Source organism: Hermetia illucens, chromosome 2 (genome assembly GCF_905115235.1).
Source record: "Hermetia illucens chromosome 2, iHerIll2.2.curated.20191125, whole genome shotgun sequence".
NCBI lineage: Eukaryota > Metazoa > Arthropoda > Insecta > Diptera > Stratiomyidae > Hermetia > Hermetia illucens.
In genome coordinates, this window is record NC_051850.1 from 112,378,473 (window position 1) to 112,400,786 (window position 22,314).

The 22,314-nt window shown below is 40.8% G+C and overlaps 1 protein-coding gene across 1 annotated transcript; it reads right to left on the reverse strand.

Moving 5' to 3' along the window:
* Positions 1-1,048: 1,048 nt before the first annotated feature.
* Positions 1,049-22,235, reverse strand: LOC119648863 (isoleucine--tRNA ligase, mitochondrial). The gene is made up of 15 exons (XM_038050747.1): positions 22,024-22,235; positions 21,845-21,964; positions 21,644-21,791; positions 14,729-14,936; positions 14,356-14,675; positions 14,123-14,292; positions 13,815-14,057; positions 12,877-13,043; positions 12,659-12,800; positions 12,441-12,601; positions 6,781-6,897; positions 6,509-6,722; positions 6,208-6,442; positions 1,395-1,579; positions 1,049-1,340 (listed from the first exon to the last, which is right to left on the reverse strand). Exons 1-15 carry the CDS (start codon positions 22,201-22,203, stop codon positions 1,116-1,118), a joined length of 2,835 nt encoding a protein of 944 aa, XP_037906675.1. The 5' UTR covers positions 22,204-22,235; the 3' UTR covers positions 1,049-1,115.
* Between the last annotated feature and the right edge of the window lie 79 nt (positions 22,236-22,314).

A 22,314-nucleotide genomic window follows, 5' to 3' on the forward strand; every position in this document is an offset into this window, starting at 1 on the left:
ACTACGCGTGCAGCGACCTACCACGAATTTTGTCGAGTGGAGAAGCGACATCACAAACAGAAAAAGTAAGCATAGGCGAACCAAAAAGTCTGTGAACTTGAAAATTACAGGGGCAACCGCACCAGGTGCATAAATTCAAAATCATTATCTATCCCATACATAAAACGGGGATATTACGCAGTGTAGCAATTATAAAGGTATTACGTTCCTAAGTACCATCTATAATATATTCTTTACTATCTTGCTAAGCGGGATAGCCCCATCCGTTCTGAACATCATCAGCATATACAAGAGATGCTTCATTCCAGGCGAATCAGCAACAGATTAGATATCTCTGTGCGGGAAACGATGAAAAAACTATTGATATATGGCGTCGACTTCAAAGCCGCCTATGATAGCATAGCCAGGGTCAAAACTGTAACTGAGAGAATTCGGTATTCCGACCAAATTGATAAGACTGATTGAGCTGGCCCTGACCAATGTGCAAGGCCAGATAAAAGCATCAGGATCAGTCGAGACTATTCGACATCAACAACGGTCTAAGGCAAGGAGATACTATATTGTGGATCCTTTTTAACTTGCCCCTGGGAAAAGTGATGGTAATGCGAGAGGTACCATTCTTTTTAAGTTCACTCAACTACTGGCATATATTGAAGATGTTGACATCGTGGGGAAAACGACCATATAACATGGTGACAATATCAGCCCAAAAAAAAAAACAAAGAACCAGCAGCATCAAATAGCACTGGTCAAATGAATACAACAAAGATAAGACACTACAACTTTGAGACCCTTGATAATTTCTCCTATCTAGGTTCGAAAATCACAACCAATTACAACTACGACGATGTAGCATCGCTACAAGATATCTTCAAGGAGATGTTTTGATCTCACTTACTGACTGTCGTTCTCTACGAGCACATCTTCGATTGTTTTGATGAAAACATAATTTATGATATATATCAATTCTCGTAATTATTATCCTCGTTGTGTTTTTATTGTAATTTAAATACAAATCTTACTTTAAATTCAATTAAATACGGAAGAGTGTTTTATAAATAAGATTCATTAAAACAATTCTAACAGTAATAAACTTTGAAAAAACAATATTCAAATTAATTGAATCCATTCTCGCGCAAAACTGTATCACATCTCGTGCAAACACTTTGTTCTTCTTGAATTGGGTAGCGCCTACAGCGTGGACAAATGCTATATTTGATAGTATCACAGGTCAAATCATAGCTCTCGACGTCAGCAGGTACTAGCGTTAAACTGGATACCTGGAGCAATTCACATAATTCTGTCGAATTTGATTTTTCTTCCAAAATTGGGTGCAAATGCTAAATGATAATATATAACAATGGTAACATCCCCAATTACATAAAATATCTTACCTTTAATAAGTTTAATTTGTTCATATCACATTTAACTTTAACGTCTAATGTCCACGTGTTCACGTCCTTTACCTTTTGATTAAAAAGTTGCTTTAATTCTAAGGCTGCATTTATGACTTTTTCGGCGAACGGATCTTGCCAGATGCCAGTTGTTCGGATTTTGGATTTATAGAACGGATGTTTATCTTAAAAGAGAAAATATAGCTACTTTTCAGCGGTTATATAATTGAGTGTTGTGAATTAAATATATGCATATATACAAAAATATAATGGTGTGTAAGCGGAATCGTAGCAATCAATAATACAAGAATTGATATTTTACCCCAACTATGTTACTATGTGCTTTCATTTTCATGTTATGGAACATCACTGATCAATGATGTACATACAAGTATATGATTGTGATATGGTTTGCAATTTTTTATGCATATCTACCTGCAAATTCTACCGCTGGTAAGTATTGTATTTTGTCTACCAACCGCTTATAGATTTCATCGTTACAGAGGCTGCGGTATCGTCCATCCTCATGTATGAGGATTCTTCTCTCGAACGCGAGAGGGTTCGTAATTTTTCTTGCTAAGAGCCCAGGTCTCCGAGGAATACATAAGGACTGGCAAGATCATTGTTTCGTACAGTAACAGTTTTGATCCTATGATGAGATGTTTCGAGCGAAGAATATCTTACAGATGGTACTCAGCAACGCGATATCTCTATAATTGCTGCATTGCGTGATATCCCCCTTTTAATCTATGTGACAGATAATGTATGGTGGTCTGAGGGTAGTACAGGTGCCAGGGCAAAACCTGGATTGGCACTCATGATGGAGCATAAAACCTGGGAAACGCCTGCTGAACCAACACCAACAGGTCTACTATCAAACCCTATCTCCACCTGCACGTGGTGATCGCTGGGACCTCTTTTTTAACGAAAAGCTGCAGACGGAGAAGAATGAAGGCGAGTCTCCCGCGCCTAAAAATGGGACAACTTCTACCAACTGGTCCTTCAGGTTGGGGGTTGAATGGAATTGACAACCCTACACGGAAAGCAACTTGTTACGAAGCCACAAAAGGAGTCTCGAACTGGACTGACAACGACGAATCCGGCAACGAAAACGGAATAACGATTTGCACATTTTCTCATAGAACGTGCGCTCCTTGTACAGAGAAGCTGCCAAGCAGCTAGCCGATATCCTGTCCCAATTTAGGGCTGAAGTAATAGCGTTGCAGAAGATGCGTTGGGCAGGGACAGGTTTCCTGGGAGAGAGCCACTGGACCATATGTTATAGTGGCCATTCAGTAATTCGTGTGGTGGGAGTAGATTTCTTAGTTAGCAAAAAAATTAAACTTGCTGTTGTCGCCTTTGAAAACGTAAGTGAAAGACTACGAACTCTGCGCTTGCAAGGCAATTGTAGAAATATAAGGCTCATTAACGTTCACTCCCCTACGGAGGAGATTGCATAGTCGGAGAAGCATACCTTCTACGAGGCAGTAGAACGAACCCTCGAAGCCTGTTCCAGGCATGATATCAAAATCAAACTTGGGGATTTTAACAGCCAAGTAAGAACGGCGCCCGTATTCAGGCGATACACCAGTTCCCATAGCTTACATAAGAATACCAATGATAACGGACTGCGGATTATTCAGTTAGCAGTATTACACGAAATGATTGTTGGAAGTACCTGGTTTGCGCGGAAAGCGGTCCACAAACATTCAAGGGCCTCTCCAGGTGGGACCACTTTCAACCAAATTGACCACGTGTTGATTGAACGCCGCCACCTCTCAGCCTTGATGAATGTTAGAACATATAGAGGGTCAATATAAACTCGGATCACTATCTCGTTGACATGGTGCTCTGGGCTCGAATAACAACACCACCTAGAATACGTTCTGATAATCAGTTTGGAGTTAACACTGAAGCCATCCACAACCAAGTTCTCCGTAACCGTAGCCGCAATAACCGCAGTCTACAGAGATTCAAGGGAGGAAGCATTAACAAATGATCTTCATAATCATCTGAAGAACGTTATCATAAATACGGCCACAAGCATACTTGGCGCGAAGCGACTTCATAGCCGGAAAAAGGAAACCTGGGAGAACCAACAGGTCTGTAAACTCGAAAAGTAAAGGGAGCAACCGCACCAGGTGCAGAAGTTTTACTAACAAGTCAGCAGGAGCCTTATACACCTCGATACTCATCCTGCCGAGACAAAAAGGGAAATCTGATTTCCGACAAAATGAACATCTTGAAGCGATGGGTTGAATATTTTGATGAACTGCTCAACAACCAGAACATCGGCGAATTGGAGGTCGCGCCAACTGAAGACGACGGATAAATGCTGCCACCATCAAGCATGGAAGAAACAGTCCGTGCAATTTATCGGCTTAAAAATCATAAGTTGCCAGGAGCCGATAGAATTACAGCCGAAGTGGTTAAATATGGAGGCGACCAATTACACTAAGCGGTTCATCAACTTATGCCCAAGGGGTGGGGTAGTGAATCAATGGCAAAGAGGCGTTACTATCACATACATAACAAGTCGGGAAACCGGAAGCTAGACGCTTCAGGTATGAAAGGTTTTGTGTATTTCTTTTATAAAGAGATTTGAGTGTGCATTTGTCCCATTAGTATGTAGCACGTAATATATGCATAAATTATGTGAAAATATCTAGTTGACATTCATAGTCTTGAATTTGCAGAGAACCGACAGCTTTGGCCTAGTATAACTTTGTTATTAATAGTGCGATTTTCACCAAATTTGGCAGGATCATGCTCTACGCTGTACCCTACATTGACGCATTCGTGATTTGAAGCGATTTAAGCGGAGTTTTTTCACATTTTTTCGTTTGGGTAGATTCTGAGAATGGATTCGTTAAAAAAATGATCACTTTCGACCCCCGCACTCCCCACCTTTCCAACAAATGTCAAAACTAAGACCTGCTTCGAAAAATACTAACCGAGACCTTTAATTTGACATCCCACATGACTATATTTGATGAAAAAAATATACACCCTCCTTTTGCATGCACGGGGGCTCCCAAACATGGGACCTCCTCCCCACCTAAATTCGACGTAAAAGAATGTAACTGACTATATGCAGTTCCCACCTTTCTACCAAATTTGATGTCAATCACCACAACCGTCTCCGAGAAAAATGCGTGTGACGGACAGACAGACAGTAAACCGATTTTAGTAAGGTTTTGTGTCTACAAAAAACCTTAAAAAGGGAAATATCACATAGTGCAGCAATTATAGAGGTATCACGTTGTTGAATACCATCTATAAGACATTCTTCGCTATCTTGCTAGGTCGGATAGCCCCATACCTCTGACCAATGTGCGAGGCCAGATAAAAGCAGTATGATCACTCTCGAGGCCATTCGACAGCAACAACGCTTTAAGATAAGGGGATGCCCTATCATGAGTCCTCTTTAACCTAGCCCTGGAAAAGGTGATCCGCGATTGTCGAGATAAGTGCGAGAGGCACGATCCTCCCCAACTACTGGTCTATGCTGACGATATCGGCGTCATGGGAGGAACGATCCGAGACGTAAAAACTGACTTCCAGATCGAGCAGGCGGCGCGAGATCTTGGGTCGCACACCAACGAAGGTAAGACAAAATATATGGTGGCAACGTCAGCACCAAAAACCAACGCTTGGTGTAGTTGGTCGCCTTCATATTTAACCAATTCGGCTGTCCCATGGAATGATCCTGACGACTTATGGTTTTTAAGCCGATCCTGCTGACTTTTACCAACAACTTCCCCGCCTGGTGTGGTCCCTGTATTTCTCGAGTTCACAGACTTGTTGGTTCTCCCGGGCTTCCTTTTTCTGTTTGTGAAGCCGTTTCTCCACTCCACGGAGTTCGTGATAGGCCTCTGCCCGTGCTTGCGTTCTTTGACAATGCAGCATTGCCCGGTATGCAGTATTCTTCCGTTCGGTTGCTAGCTTATGTTCATCTTCGAACTAGCCGTTTCGACTTTTCTTGCGGCTGGGGCCAAGTATGTTTGGGGTCGTATCAATGATAACGTTCTTTCCCGACTTGTTTTTTTTTTAAATTTTAATAGGTCATCTTTAGAGCCAAATGTTGTCTATAGGCCTTTCTCTTTTTCTAAAAACATTCTCAAATCATTCAGCTGACATCCAGCTTAAAGGCTCTTCTAACGTAATTCGAAAACCAGTCGCCCGACCTACACCTCAAGCCCGCCTTTTCATTGAATTCAAAATAATTGAATTCGACTTCATTGTAATATATTATCCTTCTGTACTCGGGTGGCATTCAATCTGCATACTTTTCCGCCCGTTCCAAATTCCGTTCCGCATTTTTCCAGCCTTTTGGTAGGCCTTGGAGCCCATAAGCTACCCTCCTACAGTCTTCGTGGAACCGTCATTCTCCTTCATTTTCTTTCAAAAAAACTCTTCTAATGTACTCCTCAGTTTGGAGCCGATCCCGTAAACACATTCTCTTTACCAAATGATCTTCACTAGCGGCGGTTTATCAGACTATTCTGGGCTTACTTGCTCCCAAAAAATCCAGTAGCCCGACATGTATTTAAAAATCTGCTTCTTGTAGGCCTAGTATACGAATTTTCATCTTGTCACTTTCAGTCATCTTTACTACAGCGTGGCACCGTCAAATTAGTTGCACAACTTAGGATGAACGTGATTTAATTCGAATTATAAGACTTCAATTTATGCTTAAAAAAACGTTATGCAGTTAGGCTAGCTGTTGATATTTCTATGCTCGCCATTGTATTATAAACTTATTCATCCTATATTTTTTTTTTAAATTTTGTAGTATTAAATTAGCACTTACCATAATAACTCCAGCTTTCCTCGATGATAAAGGGTACAATTGGCCACAATGCTTTACTTAAGACATGATAGCAATCTTTCAATATATTTCGAGTGGCGGCTATTTCCTTGGCGGTCCCACAATATAGACGATCTTTTATCGAATTCAAATATATAGAAGATATTTGATTGGCGATAAAGTTTTGTACAAGAATCGTTACGCGATTGTATTCATAGCAATTGTAGAAACTTTGAACCTTTAACCATAATGGAACATAAATTAATCATATTCGCTTAATTGCAATAAAATGATAATTGCATACCTCCTTATCGAACTTGTAAAGTTCGTTTCTCATGTACTTATCTAAATAACTGGTGCAAGGCAAATCGCTAACATCGTCGCTTTTCTCACCAATAGAACCATTGAGGTATTTTAAAGTTGCTCGAACTTTATTTAGTGTTTCTGCGCACGATTGCAGTAGAGTCTCACTTACTATTATTGATGAATGTTGCGTGCCATGTGAAGCGACCCACCATCTGAAACATATTAGTGTATGAGCTCAACATGAGTAGAGTTCAGGAAGCGAGGAAATACCTTAACACATCACTTCCATATTTGTTGATTATTTCGCTAGGAAGTATTACATTGCCTAACGACTTTGACATTTTGTGTCCTTTTTCATCGACCGCGAAGCCATGGACAAAAATAGCCCTGGAAAAGAAAAACAAAGAATTTAAAAATTCGAAGGACATTAGTTATTTTAGAGCATTTAGAAAATATACAGAGATAAAAACTTCTGAGATACAATAACCAATCAAATCGAAACTTATGACGACTAATTAACACAAGTTGGTTTGCCGAGAATCTCAAGTAATATTCTAGCTATCTAGCCGAAGTCAATCATGCTTTTAAAGAAATAGAGAATCCGGGTGTATCAGATGAGATGTAATAGAAACGTTGGTACTTAGTTATTATCTTTCAACCGTTTACAATATATTGTTTTTGTTGGAAGCAAAAATATTGTGGTATCGAAAAGTGTAACAAAAAAGTGCTAAATGGCACTTTATAAGAGCATACTTAGGTTAAAAAAAAGAGAAAAGATTTTTACTTCTGCTGTTGTTGTACTCGTATTTTGTCCCATACACCCGTATATCATGTATTGTGACTACCAATATTGTTCGTATACTACGAAAAATTGCTTTCGGAGAGAGGAGGTTGGAAGACGCATATCTAAACTCGTATGGAACGATACAATTAGAGGGTTAAAACAGAGCACACACGGAAAACAAAGAAAATGAACCCAACCAGTTACATGAATGAATGGATCCCAATAAAAATAAAAGGAAATTCGAATTTTCATTTTAATTTTAATGTTATGTATGCAATAACAGCTGTAAGGCAACGATTCATCGAATGGGAGAAAATTTCGTTCCCGGTATGCTAGAATACCTTCGAAAATAATTTTTTTGAAAAGATGTGCTGTTTGCGGACCTGGAGTTCGAGAAAATGCTAGAGATGTTCTACCAAGTTGAGGTATACCGATTGGACACCATGTAGAGTCGGCGTGGGACATTATGTGCTTGCTGTCCTGCTGGAAGACAAACAACTGGTCTAGGGTGCATTTGGTCACTAATAAAACCACCACACATTAAAAGACACTTCCTTTTCATGTTCTAGTGATTAAATACCAATTTACTCACTTTGGTATCTTTGAAGGCCCAAGTTATATGATTCATGCCACTATGCTTGACGGTTGCATGTATTGACTTACCTATAGACGAACTCCTTTCTATTAAACCCAAATGTGTGTGTGTGTGTGTAATGTTAGCTGTTCAAATTTTCGCTAATTTTGTCATTCAGCAAAACGTGATATTGCCAAACATTAACTTCGGTTCGACTTATGCTGAAAAAGTACCTATTTAACTAACTGAAAAGTACCTATTTAACTGAAAAGTGCCGAGGTACTGATGAAGATATTAAATTTAGTACTTTTGGTAACAAAAAGACAGCTCTGGATACTGCTCAGAAGGGTGCCATTCTATTGGCAGCAGGAAGTTCTTGTCACCCAAACTCGTTTGAATAATCTTGATGTTTCTAATGGGTCCCGATGCACTCGAACATAGTTGGTAACAAGAAAACTGACAGATTGGGCGCCACAATGATGGAAGCTACGTCCATTTCTGAACCCTTATATCTGCTTTAAAGGTCGAAATCGCATCCTGGTTGGTGGTGACTTTAGTGCCAGGGCTCTTGAATGGTGCATGCCTCAATCAGACTCCAGAGGGAAACGGATTCTGGAAATGGCGGCGAGAACCGGGCTTGTAGTTTTAAACACCGGATCCACGCCAACGTTTCGGCGCCCAGGTTGTGAAGGAAGCATTCCTGACATCACTTTTGCGTCGGAATCTCTGGCATCATCGGTGGACGGGTGGCGAGTCCTAGAAGACTTCTCGGTAAGTGATCATCAGTACATTGCGTTCGGAGTCTTTGACGCTACTTGCCGGCGAGCACCAACACGGCGTGTGCAACGTCGCGAGGGTGAACATCGGAAAGTTCGTCGAAGCTCTTGGAGCAGGTAGGGCCGCGCTGGGGGGCACTTCGGGGGGTGGTAGTGTCGCAGCTGACACCGTCATAAATTCAGTGATGAATCTGATAACGACGGCGTGTGAGGCTTCCATGCCCCGGAGAGGCCCCAGGCACGACAAGCCTTCAATGTACTGGTGGATGGCAGAAATTGCCGACCTACGGAAGGAGTGTCATAAGCTCCGCCGTTTAGCACAACGTTTGCACGCCAACGAGGAGGCATGTGCCATAAAGGCACAATATAGATCAGCAAAAAGGAGACTCCGCAGCGCTATAAATAAAAGCAAAGCTCGCGACTGGCAGAATCTTGTTAATGAGGTGAATGAGAACCCGTGGGGACTTGACTATAAGCTTGTCACCCGAAAAATCGGGGCTCTGCGGAAGCCCTGCATACTGAGCACCGACCAGATGAACCGCATTGTGCGGGCATTGATTCCCAGACACCCTGTACGGGTTGATGTAAATAGCGCGGAAAGCGTTGTGGACTGCCCCCTTTTCACAATGAGAGAGCTCGAAGAAGCTGTTCTCACTATGAAAAACAGGAAGGCGCCAGGTCCTGATGGCATCCCGGCGGAGGTTTACAAACTGGTGTTCCGCCAACGGCCAGAGTTACTGCTTGAAGTGTTCAACGCGTGCTTGAGGGAGGGCATTTTTCCTTGTCGTTGGAAAGTGGCCAGACTCGCGTTGATCAGTAAGGATAAAGGAGACGCGAAGCTCCCGTCTGCATACCGACCGCTGTGTATGCTTGACACGGCCGTAAAAGTACTCGAGAAGCTCATCAGGGGTAGACTCGCTGAAGCGATCCGTGCTGCCGGGGACTTATCCCCAAGGCAGTTCGGGTTTAGAACAGGGAAATCTACAGTGGATGCTGTTATGGAGGTCGTAGATGCGTTTAATCGAGCCGGGGCACACAGCCGCCGATCTCGACGGTTAGTGCTCCTCATAACGCTTGATGTCAGAAATGCCTTCAATTCCGTAAGATGGACAGATATGCTAGACACACTAGAGAACTTCTTTCACGTGCCAAGCTATCTCTTGCGGATATTGAGGGATTATCTGAAAGACCGCTCCCTGCTCTATGAGACGCTAGAGGGCCAGAGGAGGATGGAAATCACGTCGGGAGTAGCACAGGGATCCATCCTAGGGCCGGACCTCTGGAACACTTCCTACGATAGTTTGCTGAGACTCGATATGCCCGAAGAGTCGCGCCTGGTCGGTTATGCAGACGACATTGCGGCACTTGTTGCCGGACGCACTGTTGAACAGACGCAAAGCAGACTTGGCATATTGATGCGACGGGTAAGCGGATGGATGACTGCTCACGGTTTCAACCTTGCGCTGGAAAAAATCAAAGTAGTCATCCTGACCAGAAGGAGAATGCCGACCCTGCGTCCCATATCGATCGGCAAGTTGACTATAGAGTCAAAACCAGGGATTAAATACCTTGGTTTAATGCTCGACTCGAAGATGAGCTTCTTCGAGCAAATCAAAGCAGCAGCGGACAGGGCTGCAGCTGGAGTCGCGGCCTTGAGTCGGCTAATGGCGAATGTTCGAAGCCCTATATCAACTAGGAGACGTCTCCTCATGGGAACAACGCAGTCCGTTCTTCTCTATGGTGCGGAGGTATGGGCTGATGCCCTTGACAAGGAGGTGCATCGTAAACGCCTCGCTCAAGTGTAGAGGCGGGGAGCTTTGCGAGTGGCGTCTACTTATCGCACCGTCTCCGAACCGGCTGTGATGGTGATTGTGGGAGTGATCCCCGTTGCCCTCCTTGCCAAGGAGCGCAAAGCTATCTATCGCCGTAAGGGCGAAAACTTAAGAGAAGTGGTTGCCCGTGAAGAATGTCAACGCACCCTTAGCGATTGGCAACTTTCTTGGCAAAATGAGCCAAGGGGCAAGTGGACTGCGCGACTCATCGACAAATTAGACCCATGGATGAACAGAACGCACGGTGAGATTGATTACTTGCTTACACAACTTCTAAGTGAGCATGGAGGTTTTCAGTCTTACCTGCACAGGATTGGGAAGGCGCGATCCCCTGATTGTGTGTTCTGCAATGGAGTGGCGGATGACGCTGAACACACCTTTTTCTCTTGCGAGAGGTGGGACGGCCTCCGCCAGCAGCTTTATGCAGACACAGGGGAACTCTCTCCAGACAACATTGTGCGAGAGATTCTGAAGAGCGCTGGGAGCTGGAATCGTATTGCGCATTATGTTCGGGCTCTTCTTATTACGAAGAAGATTGAACTCGACCGGCGGAGGGATCGGACGGTAAGGGGTTCCCTGAACTAACAACAACTCCCTTTCTCCCCTCCCCTCCCGTTGGTGAAAGGAATTCCTTGACTTGAAGGCTCCCAAAGTCGGGAGAGCGGGAGGGCTAGTCCGAAGTAATGTGTCAAACGGTTCCAAAAAGTCGAAATCGCAAAAATTTGGCAGTGGGAAGAATTTGACGGTCGACGAAATATTTCCTAAAACAATATGAAGTTGCAATAATAGTATTTTGAATGCTCCTTAAGAAGCACGACTTTGGATTGGATACTTCCTAGAGGACGTGTAAATGCCACGATGTAACATCAGTTATTAAAAAATAGGGACTAATAGGGGCACTATCCTAAACAATAAATCACCTATTAAGTTTATGTTGCAAGAAGAAAGATATGTATTTTTGGGGAAAACTCTCAAATTAGATCCAATCTTTGTGCTGCTCCTTGTTGAGAGCTTGTGACACGTCTAAGCAAGTTAGGCTCTATGCGGTTTTACATATTTCCTAACTTCCTAAAACTATCTTCCTTTTGCTGTAATGTTTTACATTCCTATTAAAAGGACCGAGAGTATAAAAAAACTTTAAATTTTATTCCCGGGGAACTATTTTAAGTTTGCAAGTGTTAAACTTTCTTGGGAAGACATTAGGCCACTACGGGTCGGAGTGCGAACTAGAAAAAAAGTAAATAAAAGTTTGAGGCGATATAAAATAGTGACACTGGACCAAAGCAGAAGATATTGTGTGGAAGCCCCATGAATAAAAATCATGAAGACAATCATATTCATCGGTGGAAGATACGCACTGGAAAAGCACTATAGAGTAATTCAGAATAACTGCGGAGAAATTATGAAAATTACTATACAGAGTGTCCCCTTCACGATGGTAGAAATTTCCATGGTGGACAGTACCACTCGTTTGGGGAGAATTGTTCCGTGAAATGGCTACTCTAACTTTTATCGTTACAGAGTTATAGCGTTTTTCGTAAATAGTGTCAAAAAGCTTCACCTCTGCTTGCTTCACCCCAATTATTTAATCGCAGATTTGATACCATTTCCAGAGACTACATTTCAATGACATGTAAAAATTATGGAGTTAATTATGGAAAATGTTACGGATATTAAGCAATGAATGGATGAAAACGTGGTTATGAAGCGAAACAAATCAAATCTCTTCGAGGTGCTATCATTTCTAAGTCAATTTACTTCACATCAAGACTACACATTCGTAAATTTTCCACAATTAAGCCCATCATTTTTACATGTCATTCGAAAGTTAACATAATTTTGTCAACTTTGCAGGTTTGTTAAAAATAAATCTAAGAGTATTACTGACAATTCAATGTTTACGTTAATTTTATAGGTATCAACTTAGATTCGCTAATAATAATTACTTATAAATATGGACTTACTTATACGGTGCACAATTTCTGTATCCTATACTTGTCATCAGTGATGATTGAAACCATCCAGTAAACTGATCGTAGCCCTCTAAATATAGGTCAGCTATCTTTTTGTTGTTCAACGCATATGACCAAGACACGCCAGAATCGAACCAAATGTCAAAAATATCCTTCAGAAATGAATAGAATGTGTTTTTAATTGAATTTAATTCAAAACCACTTTCTACCTTTCCAGGTTCCAGGTCTGCAGGATTTACATTTGATTTGTCCCAAACCATCTTCGGAATCAGGTCAATTAAATCACTCTTCCACCAAAAGTCCATGTTTCCAGTTTGATTTAGTAGGTCTATAATGGCTTGCATTGTGAAGCTAGAACAGAGATGGTACGATATGGAGTTTTAAATATATGTTGAACTCTTTTCACATTTGGCAGCAAATATTATACTTGTTGATTATGGGGCGTTTAGTAGTCCTCTCGTAAAAGACAGGAATCGGTACTCCCCAGGCTCTTTGCCTTGATATGCACCAGTATGGCCTTTTCTCTAGTTGTACAATCAGAGCCCGTTTATTCACTTCAGAACTTGAGCGCGGAAAAATGTCGACATTCTTTACCTGTAAGTGTGTGATGGGTCATTATTAAAACAATGTCTCCAAAAATTTTAATAGAATACATATGTGGATAGGATAAAAGTTCGCGTCCATTGTAGTTTACAATGCGTATATGTAGGGATTTGCTCGAATAGCTCAGTGGTACTGGGTTGCCATAAGGAAGGAGGTAGTTCACGTCAGATGCCAGTTGCCTCAGCTGTAAATGAGTACCTGAGTCAAATCAGCATAATAAACTTGGGCGAGCGCAGTGCTGACCGTTACGGTGTTGAATGAAGTGCTCTAACACTCCAAGACCCTGATCCAATTGGATTGTTGCGACAACGATTATTACTATTACATGAAGAGATTGGAATTCCAAAAAACCTTATAAACGACTAAGTATAGCCTTTCGAATGAGGATGCACATTTTCCCGTTGGTAAAAGCATACACACGAATAATTGTTTTGAGTGCATGGGAAAGGATTATGACCACAATAAATACAGCATCATCGTCAGGTAATTTTTTGTGGTGAGTCAACTTTTAACTATAAAACCCACTAATCCATAAATTTGTGTTGTGTTTTTCTTAAGCAGTAAATTGCTATTTTAGACAGCTAACTCTCTCTGCCTTGCTTCACTTCCATCAAAATATCCCATATCCCATATATATATGCAACATTATTTACTAGTGACTGGAAGCTACCTTTTAATCAACTGCATCATGAGAGAGTTTTTCAAAAATTTAGTTCTAGATATAAGCAAGTCATAACTATTAAACCATCAAACAAAAAGTACCTCTTCGATGGCTTTCTTTTTAATTTCTTCTGTATTAATAAACCATTGGTCACTTGCTCGTAAAATCACAGGTTTCTTGGTTCTCCAATCTATTGGGTACGAATGTGTAATTTTTCCCTCATAAAGCAAATCACTTTGAAGGTGTTGAATAATCAATTGGTTTCCTTCGTCCAGCGCTGATTTTGAAGTCAGAAACTCTGGAGCTTCACTGTTATATTCACCCATTTCATTTATGTAGCATTTCTATAAGAATCAAATTAAATTCAATCAGAACTTATTGATGTTACGTATGTTTCTCGCATTTTTACAATAGGAATGCCATGCTTCAAGCTAACTAAAAAATCGTCCGGCCCATGTGCAGGTGCAGTATGTACTAATCCGGTTCCTTTGTTGTCTTGTACATGCTGAGATGGTAAAAAAGGCAGCTCGTTGTTAGAATTGATAGGATGGAAGTATTTTATGTCACGTAACTCCTCACCTGCAAAAATATTACATTCTCAAAGTTATAATTCAAAGCTTCTACACATCATTATAAACTCACCTCTAAGAGTAATTAGTGACTCTGCATTTTGATTTATTATATCCAAAAATTCTGCAACCAATTTCGATGCAATCAAATATATATTTGAATCGTCATTATTGATTTTAATGGCACTGTACTCCAACGACGGATTATAGCATACTGCTTGATTCGATGGTAGTGTCCAGGGTGTGGTCGTCCAAATTATGCCATATACATTTTGTGATTCTTGCTTAATATTTGCTAGTCTTGATGGCATTTTTGAAAGTTTTAAACGCAACATAATAGACGGACTTATAAAATTGGGGTCATACTCTAATTCTGCTTCTGCCAAGGCACTCCTGTGAAAAAACTTAATCGTTTTACAATTTCAGGTAGCGAAACTGACTTTCACCTTGAAGAAGGCGACCAAAATACCGGTTTAAGATCACGATATACTAATCCCTTTTCATACAAATCCAAGAATATACGAAATTCATGTTGAATGTAATCCGGTCTGAAAGTTTTATAGAGATTCGATTGATTATTCCAATCTGCCAATATGCCCCATGATTGGAATTCTTTTCGTTGGGTTTCCGAGGTATTTGTTGCAAATTGTCGAGCTGCAAGTGCAAACAACAAGAGCTCGTAATAAATGAGTATGATTATTAGATAAAAGATGTAAAATAAAAATAAGATTACGATTGTCCAATAGAAATATGAAGCAATTTTTATTTGGGGGACTACAACTACATCTACTTATATCAAAAGCTATTTTCGTACTTTCGCCTTGAAAATGACCATGTTAATGTTAAATAAGCGTGTGCTCTGTGAGTTGGTGCTTAAGAATAGACTTGTCTTCTCTGGTTGTCGTAGGAGGCGACTGAAAGGGATAGAAATTTGTGGACTAGCAACCTGCTAATTTTGAAACTTTATTGCTACCGAAACGTCAACAACGCCGCGGATAAGGATTGATCCCACGCACACGGCTTTTAGCTATCGAAGGCGGACTATGATTGGCAGTCGGTTTCTGATAGATTGCTGACTGCAAGATTCCGGACCAAGTTAATGAGTATCACAATTGTACAGTGCTATGCACCAACGAAGACTTTCGATGTGGTGGAGAAGGATGCTTTCTACGAGCAATTACATGCAATTCAGGGGGGGGGGCTTCCTAAAGGTAACGTTGTGATTGGGATGGGTGATCGAATGCCAAGGTGCTTCCACCCAACAATCAAACCGACCACTTCGCGATCAGCAGTAGATTTAGGAGAGAGAGAGGCTGACAAGGGAATCGCCGTCTGATGATCGTATATATTTGCTTGCGTGTTACGTCCGCGACTTCTCGGTGGGTTGGAAAGCTGCGACCTCCAAGTTCAACACCGACCGCTTGCATTATCTAGTCGTCGTTCGCCAGTGGAAGAGTCGTTTTGCTGAGCGGGCGGCACATATACTGAGCAACCCGTTCGCGAATATGGATGAATATTGGGCTGTCATTAAAAATGCTTTTTCGTCGAGTGGCTGACTGCGGAGTCGTGGAAGCGGATCGACGAACGGAAGGCTTTACTGACCACTGCGAGTGATGACGGGCGTGGCGCGCTCAAACTCCCCATTCGCAGCTGAGTCGACTAGTATCCGACGTCACCAATGAGATTTGAAGCGCAACCTTCCGTATGACAGCCTTGTGCACTAACCACTCAACTATCCAGGATTGGTTAGGCCAGTTTTCCGATTTAAAACTCATCTCCAAATAATCTCACTACAGGGACGAGCGTAAGTCGTTTATTCTGTTTGTCCAAAAGTTGAAAACTAGCGAAAATTTGCCAGATCGAGAATCTAGCCCCAAAACCTCTGCTTCAAACCCGACATAAAAGAGGATATATATTGTTTTGATAAGTGCGAGCTGTAAAAACCTAGCACGGCATTCAAGAAACTGATAGGAAGCTAAGCATCGTGGACGGCCAAGGGATAAAGCGCGTAACCAATCAAATTGCGAAAATGAAGAAAGCGCAATTGAATCCTAACCGGGGCGCTGATAATCCAAAAACCAAATCTGGACCCGGAATAGGCCAAGAGTTTCATTTTTATGGAATTTAATGTATCTGAACTTGCGGAGTGGGCGTGAGAACCTCATCGTGAACGAAATCCTCTGCAAACCTTGCAAAAGTAAACACAACAAGCATGTCTAATAAATTTCTAGATTTTTTTTTTCATCTACCAGCACGATTTTTTCCTAGAACGCATGGTTTTTCCCAATGATACCTGACATTGCAATAAGTAGTTAAAGGTTCCTCATTCTCAATATGATACTTCCCGCAAAGTTGGTAGTGATTTGTTTATTTGATTATGTTCGTAGTATTCTATCTATTCTCCGCTGTAAAAGGAGGTGTGCAAAATAAAAACAGTGAGATTCTGTTACGTAATTGTACAGACCTCTACTTTAAAAGGAATTTGCGTTGAATACACGATATGCATGATATGGCTTCTAAAAGAAAAAATTGTGATTGCTAACTTACTATACCGCAATAACAATGAAACTAAGGTTAAGCTGGTAATGGTGGCTGATAGTGAAAGGTCTGTAAGTAGACTTATTTTGCTAGTGGGTTAAGCTGGAAATATCGACCAAGCAAACTCCGACCAAGAGGAGCATAGCATGCGGGTTAAAGTCCAGGAAGCTTATCGGTTGAAGAAGAACACTTCACTTAAAGCGCCCTGTTCACTTATATCAGCAACGTTGAAGCAAACAACAAAGCGACAGCAAGAACACGATGACGTGAGGCAGTGATGCAAGGACGGCAAAGTTGGAATCGTAACATAACATAACAAAAAACGAAAACTTGTATCAACCAATGGAAATTGACTGCAATATAGACTACAATATTGAACAAAATATTTAGGGTTGCGGGATTGTAGTATTCTGTCATTCTAATTGGTATAAGTGACATAATGTTGAAACGGTTTTCGCACTGTTTAAAATCTAACCATTAAGGGCAGCGTCCGAGGATTTGCTTCTGCCTCTGCCCTCAGAAACCGTAGCCGTCTTCGTCCCTCTTTTCATACGATATATTGATATAGACTTTCGTTTAACAATAGGCAGCCGCAAACGATAACAGACAAAGGTGCTTCAGTGGTTGTGTAGCAACTTAGATACATTGTTCTATTATAACTTCGCCAGTACCCCAAACTGAGCAGTCGGAAAATCGGAAGCTAGACGCTTCAGGTACGAAAGGTTTTGTTTGTTTCTTATGTAAGTATATTGGAATGCAGAACTATCCCATTTAAACGTAGTCCGTAATGTATATGTATATTTAACATGTCAAACTACTCACTTTAGTGTGATATTGATATTTAGTATTTTGGGTTACAGTAAATTCATACGGAAAAGCTTGAGCTACTTTGAGCTACTGTAACTTTATTAGTAATAGTACGAAGTTGATTAAACTTGGGGATATCATGCTCCATACTACAGCCTATATTACTGAAAATTTGTAACTCTAGGATAAACTTAAGAGGGTTTCTAGTCGATTTCCCCAAAAACATATAAACGTACTACTAGTAACTTGAGTTGATATCGATATGAAGAGTATTTTGAGGCGGGGGCACTGTATAGAGGCAGCTTCAGGATTTTTTTTTTGAGATTTTAGTGTAGTTTATGAGAATGGGACCTCGTACTCCCCGCCTTTCCAATAAATGTCAAAACTAATATTGGCTTCGAAAAGTACTAATTGGGACCTTTCATTTGATACCCACAATGACTATATTCGGTGAAAAAAAAAATTACACCCTCCGTTTGCATGTATTAGGACCCCCTTTAATCTCAACACAGCAAGAAGTAACTCACTGCATGTGTGGGCGTTCCCACCCTCCTCACCAAATTTCGTGTCAATCGGCATAGCCGTTTCTGAGAAAAGTGCGCGTGACAGACAGACATTGAACATACATAGAATTTAATTATTTAGGAAAGGTTTATCATAAATAGAAGGTTACATTCTCTTAAAAATATTTATTTATGCTGTCAGCCTGACTTCGGTGCAGTGTATACTGTATTCCCGGATGATGATTTCTCATTTTTTTCCAAAGTGGTGCTTTATTTGCTATAAGCTCCCAACCGCTTTTGATCGAGGTAATATCAGGACTATTACCTGGCCAATCGAACAAAGGGACATTTTCTTCCTGCAAATATGTTTTTACAAATCGCACTGTGTAGCAAAGGGCTATCTTGCATAAAAAAAATGATTCCTCATTCGGAAATCATTGTTTGATCTGCGGTATCTGCCGATTTTTTAAAACTTCTTTGTATTGGTCCTGCCTTATTGTGTATTGTGTGTTCAATGGCCCTGGACAACAGTATACTATACGAAGTCGATACCAAACCCAACTATACAATTGACAAAATGTATTATGTTTTCGACGAGCATCAATTTGCGGGTATACCTTTAAACCCAGAATTATCGAGTGGAATCAACTTTATGCTACGAATCTACCACCAGCCCAAACGATAATCCACTGGTAATGGCATTAGATTGCTTAAACTTTCCAAGGAAAGCAGCCTCCGAACGTCTAACTTATCATTAATCATGTGCTGAACAGACTCTATCAAACCTTAGAATACCTTCTAGTGCCAGCGAGAGAATATCATCATTACTTTCATCTCGTTTAATCAAGTTGATTGATTTATTTTACAGCAAATATTTTAAAAGGAAAACACTTGAAGAGCAACCATTTTTAATGGTTTGGCAGCATGTAAATTATGTAATTATGTAAAAAATGGCAACCCTTTAAAATTATCATCCCATATATCGATTCATATTCTTCATAATTCTGTAAAGAATCATATTTCCAAATTTGACAATGATTCACTTATTACTTTTTGAGTTAGGATTCCCACATCATTTTGAGAAAAACACGTGTGAAAAAAAATTGTTCATACCCGATAAGCGCTTGTTTCGTTTCGCTTTGAAGTTTTTGCAGGATATTCTGCGATCTATGTAATAAACAAGTCGGAATACCGGAAGTTGACGCTTCGGGTATAAAGGTTTTGTGTTCATCGTATGTGAGAATCTTTCAACGCACATTTTTGCATTCGTATATGGCTAAAAACCCAAAAAATATTTCTTCATATTTTTTTTCAAACTACCAGAAATATCTACGTATGCTCACGCTAAACAAACAAACATTATCCATTACCGAATAATGTATTCTATAAGCATGTATATAAATTGATCGTACACATATTTTTGATTTACTTCGTTCATAAAGGTATACATATAAAGTACGTATATTGAATACCGCTTGTTCAATGTATAAATAAATATAAATCTGAATTAGGCACTATTCCAAAGCTTCATTTACATATCCATAAAAATACATATATATCTGAAGTAATTGATATATAGCGATGGAAAAACTATTGGAATATGGACAACAGTTGCATCATTTGTTCATCGACTTTAAAGCCGCCTATGATAGCATAGCCAGGGTAAAACTGTACACGGCCATGAGAGAATTCGGTATCCCGACGAAATTAATAAGACTGACTAGGCTGACCCTGACCAATATGCGAGGCCAGATAAAAGCAGCAGGATCACTCTCAAGACCATTCGACATCAACAACGGTCTAAGACAAGGGGATGCCCTATCATGCGTCCTCTTTAATCTGGCCCTCGAGAAAGTGATCCGTGATGCTGAGGTAAATGCAAGAAGTACGATCCTCTTCAAGTCCACCCACCTACTGGCCTATGCTGACGATATCGACATCATGGGAAGAACCACCCGAGACGTACAAACTGCCTTCATCCAGATCGAGCAGGCGGCGCGAGATCTTGGGATGCACATCAATGAAGGCAAGACAAAATATATAGTGGCAACGTCAGCACCGAAGACGAATCAACCAACAACATCAAACCGCACTGGTCAAACACGAAGATGAATAAGGATAGGAGAATACAACTTCGAGACCGTTGATAATTTCTCCTATCTAGGGTCGAAAATCACAACCGATAACAGCTACGATGATGAAATCCCCGCACGGTTGTTGTCGGCCAACAGAGCCTATTTCAGTTTACAAAGACTGTTCCGCTCGAAACGTCTCACCATAGGGTCAAAGCTCGTACTGTACAAGACTATGATCTTGCCAGTCCTCATATATTCCTCGGAAACTTGGGTTCTTACCAAGAAAAATTGCGAACTCTTGGCCGCGTTCGAGAGAAGAATCCTCTGAAGAATTTTTGGCCCCCTACATGAGGATGGACGATTCCGTAGCCTACACAATGACGAAATCTATGAGCGATATCACGACCGTCCGGTTGTGGATAAAATCCGGCTCAATAGGTTACGGTGGGCGGGTCACTTAATCCATATGGATGAGAATGATCCCACCCGGAAAGTCTATAAGGGCAATATCTATGGTAGAAAAAGAAGACGAGGCAGATCCTGCCTAAGATGGAGCGATGGCGTAGGTCAGGACGCCAGACAGCTTTTAGGGATATCGAATTGGTGGACCTCGGCGCAAAACCGGGATGTCTGGAGTTGCTTATTAAGGCAGGCCTAGACCGGATACCGGTTGTTGCGCCGTTGATGATGATGAATTGATATATAAATGATTAAAAAACTAAAAATAAATGTTTCCCTGGGACCTCCCATTCATATGAGCTCACTGTTGTGGTATTGATGAATCGATATGTTATGATGACGTCATACACGTTTTAGAATGCACGAAATTCACATAAAATGTAAAAGTTTTATATTCCATAACTTTGTTAATAATAGTTGGATTTCCTTCAAACTTCGCAAAGTTATGCCTTATGTTATCTTTTGCGCAATTGCCAGTTTCGAAAAATACTAAGTGAGCCCTTTCACTTGATACCCCACATGGCCACATTCTGTGAAAAAAATTTGCACTCTCCACTCACATGTTTAGAGAGCCCCCCTTTAAACTTAATACAAAATGACGCCACTTGCTGTATGTAAAGGGAACAGTCGATCACACACTCTCACCAATTTTCATGACAATTGGTTTCCGAATAAGTCGGGTATGACAGACAGACAGACGATTCAATTCTAATGAGGTTCTGTTTCACACAAAACCTTAAAAAGCCGATTCTGAAAATTTCCTAATGTAATTTCCCCCCTTAAGACTACACGGAAAACTGTTGTCATTGCGTTATTCCATGAAAAAATGTTAAGCGATCAGTGCCGGTCATTTATTTCACTTCACTTCCCATCACAAGCACCTAGAAATTATTAGATGAGTGGAACTATCTAATATGAATTCATAGCTATTTAATACGTAAAATGCTGCTGGAGAGAATTTTAAATTGAGCCTACGTACATTTTTGTCGTATTTCCAAAGGATCCAAGTTGCCTTGGCCTCCCATTGCCTTTAACTCAATGGGTAGCCCGTGACAATCCCATCCGGGCTTAAAATCGACTTTTCTCCCGTTCGATACATGTTGTCGAACAGTAATATCCTTTAAAATCTGAAGATAGAAGTGTTAATAAATTCATATTTGTTTCCACTTAAAGATGAGACCTTATTGACTGCGTGACCCATATGAAGGTCTCCGTTAGCATATGGGGGGCCGTCGTGTAAGACAAACTCGGGGGCAGAGTTGTGTTGTTGTTGATACTGATAAAGACCAGTAAATGATGTCTACATGGAAATATTTCAGAATTAATTTTCGCATAAAAGCAGATTCATTAAAGGCAAACCTTCACAAAGTTCTGTTCAATTTCACATCTTTTCACAGATGACAAACGCGATGGAAATTTAGTTTTTGGTAAATTGATGGTGTTGGTGTACTTCACCGACTTCTTGGCTACTTCTCGCGTAGAAAGTAGTCTCATGTTTAATTTAGACTTCCGAGAAAATTGATATAAACGAGCGAGCATCCTGGCGGCACGTAAATATTATCCAACGTCAAATTCGCTTGCCCCCATGTGATAAGCAGTAAAGCATAATTTAGCAAGCCGGCATGGGTTTCGTTTCGCATGTTCTGCCCC